Source organism: Vanessa atalanta, chromosome Z (genome assembly GCF_905147765.1).
Source record: "Vanessa atalanta chromosome Z, ilVanAtal1.2, whole genome shotgun sequence".
NCBI classification, from domain to species: Eukaryota; Metazoa; Arthropoda; class Insecta; order Lepidoptera; family Nymphalidae; genus Vanessa; species Vanessa atalanta.
The window spans coordinates 8,041,314-8,050,941 of record NC_061902.1 but is presented as its reverse complement, the minus strand read 5'-3'; the positions used below and the strand labels follow the sequence as shown (position 1 = coordinate 8,050,941).

The 9,628-nt window shown below is 29.5% G+C and overlaps 2 protein-coding genes across 2 annotated transcripts; one reads left to right on the top strand and one right to left on the bottom strand.

The window, feature by feature from the left end:
• Positions 1–94: 94 nt before the first annotated feature.
• On the top strand, positions 95–559 carry LOC125076211. The gene has a single exon (XM_047688268.1). The coding sequence runs from the start codon at positions 95–97 to the stop codon at positions 557–559; it is 465 nt and encodes a 154-aa protein (XP_047544224.1).
• A 1,450-nt stretch (positions 560–2,009) lies between these two features.
• Positions 2,010–9,548, bottom strand: LOC125075931. The gene is made up of 5 exons (XM_047687793.1): positions 9,416–9,548; positions 5,644–6,385; positions 5,326–5,473; positions 4,273–4,425; positions 2,010–3,673 (listed from the first exon to the last, which is right to left on the bottom strand). The coding sequence occupies exons 2-5, from the start codon at positions 6,369–6,371 to the stop codon at positions 3,557–3,559; spliced, it is 1,146 nt and encodes a 381-aa protein (XP_047543749.1). The 5' UTR covers positions 6,372–6,385; positions 9,416–9,548; the 3' UTR covers positions 2,010–3,556.
• Between the last annotated feature and the right edge of the window lie 80 nt (positions 9,549–9,628).

Genomic DNA, 9,628 nt, shown 5'->3' with positions numbered 1-9,628 from the left:
CATACCCTTATCAGCGGTTGTTCATTGTTCTAAAACAATAGGCATCAGGTGGTGCTATCGTATATTTTTTATTCAACTTTTGAGCATTTAGTAGATGGAGCTAATTACGTTGCTACTTCTCTTAAACTATGCCGAAACGAGACTCTTTTGTGAAAAAACTAAAATGCCTCTCGAAATGGGCCAGTGGCAAAACCATTTGAAACATATGGACTCAGCCGTCGTTGAAAATCGCCCAGTCACAATTAGCGAAGGTCAGGTATATGTTTATGAAAATCACTTTCCTGGTTATATCATAAAATATATACACGTCGATAATGTAGCTATAAAATCATGTGGAGCGAGTGCAACCATCAAAAAGGGCGGTATAGGTACGTCTTCCGTCCTAATAGTGTTACATGCGGCGACAAACGAGGAGATACGCTCGGTGATTGACATATGGGGTACGAAATATTTTGAACAAAACACTAAATCCATTCCTATAGATAAAAATATGGGGAATTTAAAATCTTTATACCTATTCAAAGATCTAAGAACGGTTAACCACAATAATGGTTTCTGAAGCCGGTTAAGTTACAATAAAAGAAAGGCAAAGAAAATTGTGAAAACAGTAAACTTACGAATAATTGAAAATTGACATCCTTCAACATAAAAGAAACCATTCAATTCGAAATAAACTCGAGAAGTTAACATGTAGATATCGTTTAACTAAAAAATTCTTAATAAAATATATATATTAATAAATAAATCAATTTTATTTCAACCCTTGAGAACCTGGTATTGATCTATTCACTCACGAAGGTGCGCCCCTCGAAGGCTTAATTATTGGTGTACATTAATATGAGTTATTCTCATGCTTACGAGATGTCTTAGAGTGCACGAGATGACATGTCTGAATAAAAACAGAAAAAAATGCAAATTAGGTAACATATTTTAATGCACACCGAAAATTTAACGTCGAAGGGTGCGTTTTCATGAGTGAACAAATCTAGTCGTACGTAGAAATGAAGAGTTATATGTAAGTATACAATTAGCAAGGCACGTCGCGGCCTAGCCGCAAGCAAAACTAAAATTGAATAATAACTCACCGTCACCAGTCAAGAAATTTTCCGTTCGTTTTTTGGCACCAAACTAACATAGTATATTCTGCATATACTTAAAGTAATTTGGTCCATAAATATAGAATTTATGAATAACTTATTAACAGCACTATCCGAATCTAGCACATTTACTTTTGATAAAGAAAATATAACCTAAACGTATTCGAACTCTATTATATTTAGATATTTTCACATACACATATTTCTCTTTCAATAGCCGCATTACTTTTTAAGTTAAAGTATGTTATCTGCCAGCGCTGCCCATAGATATCAGCGCAGTAAGAAATAAATAAACAATTCCTTAAACTGTCAATGCGCCACTAACTATTAAATAGACGATATGAGACTCCCTGTGTTTTACCTGATAGTACACTTGGCTTACTCTACAATAATAAGTAAAGGATTTCATGTAAGATGCTAGAATAACTGTTTTTATTTAACATTAAGGAGAAGGTGCTGTACAATGCATTAATTAATTATTAATCAACAAAGTAAACGGGCAAAAAAATGCGTTTTACTAAAAAAAACAATTTCGCTTTAAGGCTATAGCATGTGATTACAATAGTCAAAGGCTAATAAAACACTGATTAAGGTTCGTGCGAAGGTTACTTTATTTTAAATTAAATTTAAAACTCACAGTTGGCTTAAACTCTTAATACTAGGAGTAACATGTAGTCTTATCTCTATAATGATATTTAATTAAAAAGAATATGTACTTCTAAAGTAATAATAAAAAGTCCAAAACTTTATTATATTATTTATAATATAAACAAATAGCTGACTAGAAAATATAATTGTATGAATGATTTTGTTTCAATTAACAGCACAATTTATTTGTAGTGACTATAAATTCAATTTTAATAATACTCATTTTTATTTGTTATTTATATAGAATCAAAAATATAATTATTTTATTATAAAAAACATAATAACTATATTTATTGACACACTTGCAAGATCTCTTCTTGACATCACAGAAATATTTTATATTTAACATATAGCTAAAAATATTGTATTACAGACATTCTTAATAAAAATCTACACAATTTTTCATGGTATTGAAATACTAAGCAAAAATACTGAAGTAAAGATAATTATTTGTTCTTTAAATAAACTATGGATACAGTGTTGCCATTGCATCATCAATATGCAAAATGTCAAAGTATAAATATCTAAAAATACGAAATAGGTCTCTGACTGCTGACATCTCGCTATTCTCTCATTATTGACACTAAGAATGTATATGTTATACATATAAAAAATAAACATGTAAAATTTCTCTTTAGTATGTTTAAAGTTTTAGTATAAAACCAAAGCTAAAGAACAAAAAGTTAAATTTTTATTTACATACAAAATAATTAAAAGTATACTTATGTATACTTATATATTAATATTTATGTAATTGCAATTTTGGTATTATAGGAGTTTTAAAGCTCAAACTAATTCTAAAAAATATATTAATGTTACCAGCTTGCAATCAAAAACATTCCAGGAGTATGTAGAACTTTTAGAAGCAAAGGCAGAAACGATAAATAAGAATGAACTTCTGTGAATTCAAAGTATATAAGTATATTCACTTTTAATTAAAAAACAACTTAACAGTGTATGGGTATATTATATTTTGACGTCTAAAGAACGATCGAAAGGACATGTTAAAACTATACGATTTTATTTGTTAAGCGTTCAATTGATTTAAATACCTATTGAACGCCGTATTAAGAAAATACCGTAGTCGTATCAATAATAAAAAAATTGCAGCAATTTTTTATTTTCCTATGTGCGTTATTGATGGACGGTAGAGTAACAATCAAAACGTTATAATTAATAAAAAAATAAACTCCAAATTATAATCTCACAATATGATTACTTGTTTTGTAGTAATGTAACATTACATCATTTGTTATATATAACTTATGAAGTTGATTTACAAATGTTACATACCTTACATCTATAGACTACTGATCTATGATTAACATTTATTAATAAACACAATTCATGACATCAATAATTGAGTTGTAAGTATACCCTAAGCGTACACATCAAAGGTTTCTTACACGTTTACCCGAATAATATTTATTGACAATGATTATACAGACACGATAAATTTGTACTAAGGACAAAAAAAAATTGTAAAATATGTTTATGTGTTGCTAAGTGACCGACATTGATTATTAAGACTTAATTTCAACCGGTCACATTTCAATTTTTCAACATTGTCTTTTTATTCTAAAAATAAAATTTACATAAATTCATTTTTGATATGTGAAAACACTTTAACAATAATTTCGTCATAAAAATAATAAAAATCCTGAATAAAAATAATAATTTTCATGTCAAATAATTCCATTAAAAAACATTATACTGTCTTACTGTATTTCAACCTCACTAATATAATAAATCAAATAATCTTAAATCTAACTAAATATAAACTTTGGTCAAGAGCCTCAAATTAAAATAATTCAATCAATGTTGTGAAATTTGAGTATGGCACGACCTTTTATTTCGGAATTGCAAAGTTTTCTTACCACTTCTTGGGCCTCCTCCGCAGGATAAACTGAGTGCGGCGGGGGCTCGATCTAGATGAGAATGACAAAAAATAATTATAAGTATATTTTAATGTATTTGTCATGGCAAATCTTTCAATGAGCCAGCATAGTATATTTTAAGCAGATTATAAATAAAAGTTAACATGTATTTATAATCTATTTTTTAAACATCATATAACAATCTGTCATTCAAATTAAATACGTAAAACACATTTACTCGAGTACAGAAATGTTTATTTAATATTTTTCATACAAAAAATAATTACATAACAATCTAAATATATTTCCATTTATTTTTAATAACAATGTTGGACTTTGTTTTTGTGCCTTGATAAAATTTCACATTTAATTACATGAAATTAAAAACTAATTAATGTTTTATCATAAATCGATATGATACTGATTCAATATTAATTATACTATAGTAATATAACTAAAACGCTAGAAAAAAAAAAATAATCACTTTATCAATTCCTTGCAACCTATTTAGCTGAAAAATTATGATACTGGTGACACCTCTATGAATATAGCGATACAACCTAATACAATAAATATTAATTTCAATACATGAATCAAATAAAAGTGTCATTTCTTAATAAAACTTATTTTAGAGACTACAGTTAACCCACCTCCCCTTTAGCAACCAATTGCACCAATTCCTTTAGTTGCTCAATACTTCCATTGGGAACAATCACAATGTTTACATTCATATCTTCGGCCTTCTTGGCAAACTTGGGCAGTAGCTTTTCGCCGACCTCTTCTGTTACGAGCGCCATGCCGCCCTGAAGAAAGAATAATGTAATGAATACTAGTAGCCCGTTCCAAATGGCAGGAGGAAAGAGATCAAACCACTGTGACCTTGAACTAGACAGCGTATTTTAAGATTAAAAGGAGAAAAACATTATCATGTTATAAAATCTAAGCCATAAAATATATTTAAAATAATAAACATTTACTGTAAAATGTATGATTTTACACTACAATACAAAAGTCACTGCAAACCTGTATTGAACCTTAAAAACTTTTATTCAAATCGGACACGGTCAAATTAACATTGTTAGTCGAGATGTAAAATAATCTAGCAGTATACCCTAATAACGATATCGTGTGTGAATGGCGACGACTTTTAAATGATTTTAATTCTTTTATTAAAAATCCATGGTCAGCGCCACTTACCGATTCCAATCTATACCACTTAAACACAGAAAGGAACATGATCAAAATCTGTCCAGCCGTTTGTGAGGACACCATACAAAATAATTATATACATTAAGAAATAAGGTAAATTTATTTATATGATTTAACAATAAGCCATCATTTACATCAGATTATGACAATTTAGTCCCATTTTTAGGTTTCCAGATAGAAATGCGAAACAGGAACATTCATTTAAACGAACTCGAATTTGAAAATACATGAACAGGCTCGTACATTATGTCTGTACCTGTCGAGCCGAGAAGGTCTTCTCTACACTTTTGAGTTTATTGCAGAGCATACGCTTATCGAGAATTTAGAAAACACTGTTAGAAAATCAATAATGATTTGAGCGCAATGCTGTTTTATTTTGATATAAAAAATGTGATTAAAATCCGAAACCAAAAATAACAAACAGTCTAAGAGTCAATCCCATTTTTTTATATTCCTAGAAAACATTTAATAAAACAACTTCTCAAAATTCTCACCGGAGCAAGGCACTGCAACGAGCGATGCAAAGAGCGCGAGGTAGTTCCAAAGTTAAGAACGATGTCCACGAGCCCGCCGCAGGCGTCCACCGTGCGCTCTATCAGCTGCTTCTCGTAAAGGTCTTCAGTCCACTGCACTACCTTTATTCTTAAGAATTATTATTAATTAATTAATTAACAACATTCAATGTTCCTAAAATTAAGATTAAGAATAAACATTAAAATGTAATATTTTTAAAATATAATTAACGAATTTATAAGGTGAAATAGAAAAATTGTAAATTAAAATTAGTTTCATCGATTCAAACTGATACCTACTCTTCGTCTTCCTTGGCTAAGACTATCCCTTCGTCGGTCAAAGTTGCAACGGATATACGAATGCGGCTATGGTATGGCAATTGCTGAAAGTAGTGCGAAGCAATACGCAATGCCCAAAGAGCTAGACCGCCAGTTCCCACGATTAGCACTGTCGCCTTGTCCTTTTTGTTAGGTCCATCTAAAATCTTGTTCAAACATTCGCGGACCGTATATACTGTGTTCGTTGCAAGCAGAGCGCCTGTCGGCAACATTGCTGCGATACTAAGCGGTAACTCATCCGGTACAGGTACCAAGCATTTGAAATCTGGCACAACAATATAATCGGCATATCCATGTGGGACACCTTCGTAAGGATACAAAACAATTCTTGTGCCAACAGTTATACCATCAGTGCATTCTGCAGCTTTTCCAATGGCATCTACTATACCAGCTACTTCATACCCTGGAAAAAGGGCTCCGTCACGTAGGCCAACATGGGCTGGTGTAGATGTATGTATTCCAAAGCCCTCCATATCTGCAGTCAAACTCCCAATTGATGAAACCGACGACGTGCTGCATACTGACGCGGAACGATTCCGATTCGCTCGATAGCAAGCGCCTGCATATACTACTCGAATCCTTGCGCCATACATGGGCACGTCTGGCATGGGCACATCAAAACTGAACACACATTCTTTAAGAGCAGATCCAGGAGTCTCAATAGAGACCTGTCTGCAAAGTTTACTCATGTTTGTTGTTTTATCTGAAACAAAATCATTATTAAAAAAACAAAAACAAAACGATAAAGTAGTAATAGATAGGAGTAACGGTATAATGTCATTTATAAGTATCTTTCCGTGCTGACATTACTACTACGGATTAGTTCTAGTATGTAAATAAATGAACAATGTAACATGTACCAGTTTATTTTTTATTTTGTCTTAAGATTAAGGCAGACGAGCAAGTTGGCCACTTTTGGCGATTGGTCATCACTAGCCATAGACATAGGCGCTGTAAGAAATATTAACCATTCCTTTTATCACCAATGCGCTACAAACCTTGAAAACTACGAAGTTATGTTCCATATGCCTGTAATTACAATGGCTCACTCAACCTTCAACCCGAAAAACAATATTACTAAGAATGACAAGATAGCACAGAGGCCCACAACCAAGTAAGATTCGATGACGTCTTACTATGTAAAAAATAATAAATATTAAAACTGTAAATGCTGCGGCGAATTCCGGACGCGTCCTAATATAATACTTTAAGTTACTTAAAATTGAAAAATTTGGAGAGCAGAAAAATAAAACAAGACAAGAAAGTGCTTTGATAAAATAGTTAAATATTAAGTAAACTGATAAAAAACCATTTACTCTATGTGATACTGAATGATGTATACTGAATAGACAATATATTCAAATAAGGTCAGCTTTTCTATATTTATTAATGATTTCAAAAATCCATTATCTAATTTCTCTCGAAAGTTTATACATTATATTCTTTACTCAACTAATGTTCCTTAGTTTACATTGACATGGGTAAACATAACTAATTATTATTACTTTTATATTTGTTTCGTTATATCTTTCTTTTCCATCTTAAGTAAACCATTATGTAAACTGTAGTTTAAACTAATTGTTTGTTTATCTCCATATAGATGAAAACCTTAAGTACTTAACCTTATATACTTAAGATAAAAAGTAAACACTATAATCACACCATTAATAGAAATAAAACATTAGTAAATATTATTTTAAAGTGAAATTTAAATTAAAATGAGAAAATAGATGGTCTGGGTATAATTCTAATTTTTGTTTTATCTATTACCAGTTTGTAGCAAATAAAATAAACAATATCCATCTATATGCTATAATCCGATATTGTTGCCGATTAATAAAAAAGTAATAAGCTTTCGGCAAGTTCAGTCTTATGGATTCATGAAAACACTAAAGTTAGGGTAGGGACCAATTACCTAATGAATATGAGGCCTTTTTTCCTAAACTTCTACTACTGTATATTTGTATTCAGATCATATTAATAACAAATAGTGAAAAACAACTAATGTCCTTATTAAAAAAATATATTTACTTCATAATTTAAAAGAAAATAAACTTAAGAGAACATAAAAATACTTTACATATCAAAAAATAGTTTACACCACCATAGTTTACTTATCCCTAACTCTTTAATGTATGAGTATTCATTCTAATCAATGTAATTGTAAAAGTTCAAACATTTATTATAACATAGTAAAAATAGTCATTCCTCATAATTATCAAAAGTAGATGATTTCTTCTGAACTTTTTTTGAATATGTAAACTCAACAAAAGTAAAAGCATAGTAAGCATATTTTTTGCCAATATCATATGCCATAAACAATATCTCTACAAAGCATACTTGTACCGTATGATTGGTACTAAACTATGAATTGTTATAAAATGGGGTAACCTCACTAAAGGATAGATAGCATAACTGTCTCACTCTTGCTTCCATCCACAGATTTTAATTTGAACCTTAAACTTATTCAAAAGTGTGTAATGACTAAAAAAAACTAAACTAAATTTATTCTTGTCTAGACTAGATTACATGTTACATTTAATGTTTTTGAAATCATTATTATGTATACCTACTTTTGAAATAAATTGTTATTTGATACCGATAGGTACTTCATTTGCAGTGTGAGTGGTAGTCATCTTAAAAAAAAATAGTTAAAAAAAATTTTACTCAAATACTAAGCAAAACAATTTCTTATGCTTGAATGGATGGTTGGTGGTAATTTTTTGGAGATAATATCCCAAAAATAAAACAGTTAAATTAGGAAAGGAATCACAGTACTTGCAAAGTGTAAATTGTATATTTAATTGTTAGTATTAATGTAATACTTAAAATAAATTAATGATTAATAATTACATTTGTTCTACTTTACATATTAATATCTGGTATTATTTTATTGTTCTTATTAGACTATTTCGTGTTATTTGCCTCACAATTAAGTTTATTTTTTATTATTATATTATTTTTAAAAGCAAGGCTATGTCTTTTATTTTTTTGGGAAAATTAAAAAACATAGCCTTGCTTTTAAAAATATGTTAATCGATAAAAACAATATAAGGTGAATCATTATTCTTTAATTCAGTTAAGGAATAATGATTAAATAAAGATAATGCTTCACTAATGATTATTAAATTGTTATTATTAATTAGAACATGTATTTAAAATTAGAATTTGTGTAAGCTATTATAAATAATATAGACTTTTTTAATTAGTAATATAACAAATATTACTTCACCAAACACAATATAGTAAATCTAATAATCAATATTAATTTTATATTTTAAATTGATAATATTCAAATACAAGTGACACATTGATGATGTGTATTTAAAGATCCTTCTAAAAATAGTTCTTGTATATACAACTTGGCTGTTAACTAGCTATTACAGTGTGTTTTGAACAACACACTCAAAGTAAACAAGGACAATGAACGAGTAATGACGATCAATAACTGGAACACACATTCGACTGAGAAACAAAAGATATTATATAAACTGTTATGACCTTTCTAAAACGTGAAGGTCATTCGAAATTAGTAAAAAAAACATCGAGGGGACCAACTCATTTTGGAAATTATAGCAAGCAGTTAAAAATTCTAAAAATATCACAGACATAACATTCTAAAGTTCAATCATTATATTATACCTTATACATTGCTATTGTCTGAAGAGTTAGTTTAATAGCAACGTCAATAAAATGTTAAGCGAATTGATAGTCGAATTAGTAAAAAACTTACATATTCTGAGGATGAAAAATTTCCAATAAAAGGAAAATCCTACCGACCGTCGTAAACGATTATAACGTTTTATTTTTATACAAGGAATAATAATATTAGCATTTGACAGATGAAGATAGCATAGAGACAGAGAGCAAATGTGTCAGAATATAAAAAAATTACAGCGTAAAATACAAAGACAAATTACTCTGTGGATACGTCTATAGTGGCTTA

What these genes read in the sequence shown, in the direction of transcription:
- LOC125076211 (XM_047688268.1), top strand. Translation starts at nt 95, where the DNA reads ATGGAGCTAATTACGTTGCTACTTCTCTTAAACTATGCCGAAACGAGA.
- LOC125075931 (XM_047687793.1), bottom strand. Translation starts at nt 6,371, where the DNA reads ATGAGTAAACTTTGCAGACAGGTCTCTATTGAGACTCCTGGATCTGCT. An exon ending in TTAGCCAAGGAAGACGAAGA is followed by an intron (nt 5,474 to 5,643) that starts GTAGGTATCAGT and finishes ATAATTCTTAAG; the next exon opens with AATAAAGGTAGTGCAGTGGA. An exon ending in AATTGGTTGCTAAAGGGGAG is followed by an intron (nt 3,674 to 4,272) that starts GTGGGTTAACTG and finishes ATTCTCATCTAG; the next exon opens with ATCGAGCCCCCGCCGCACTC.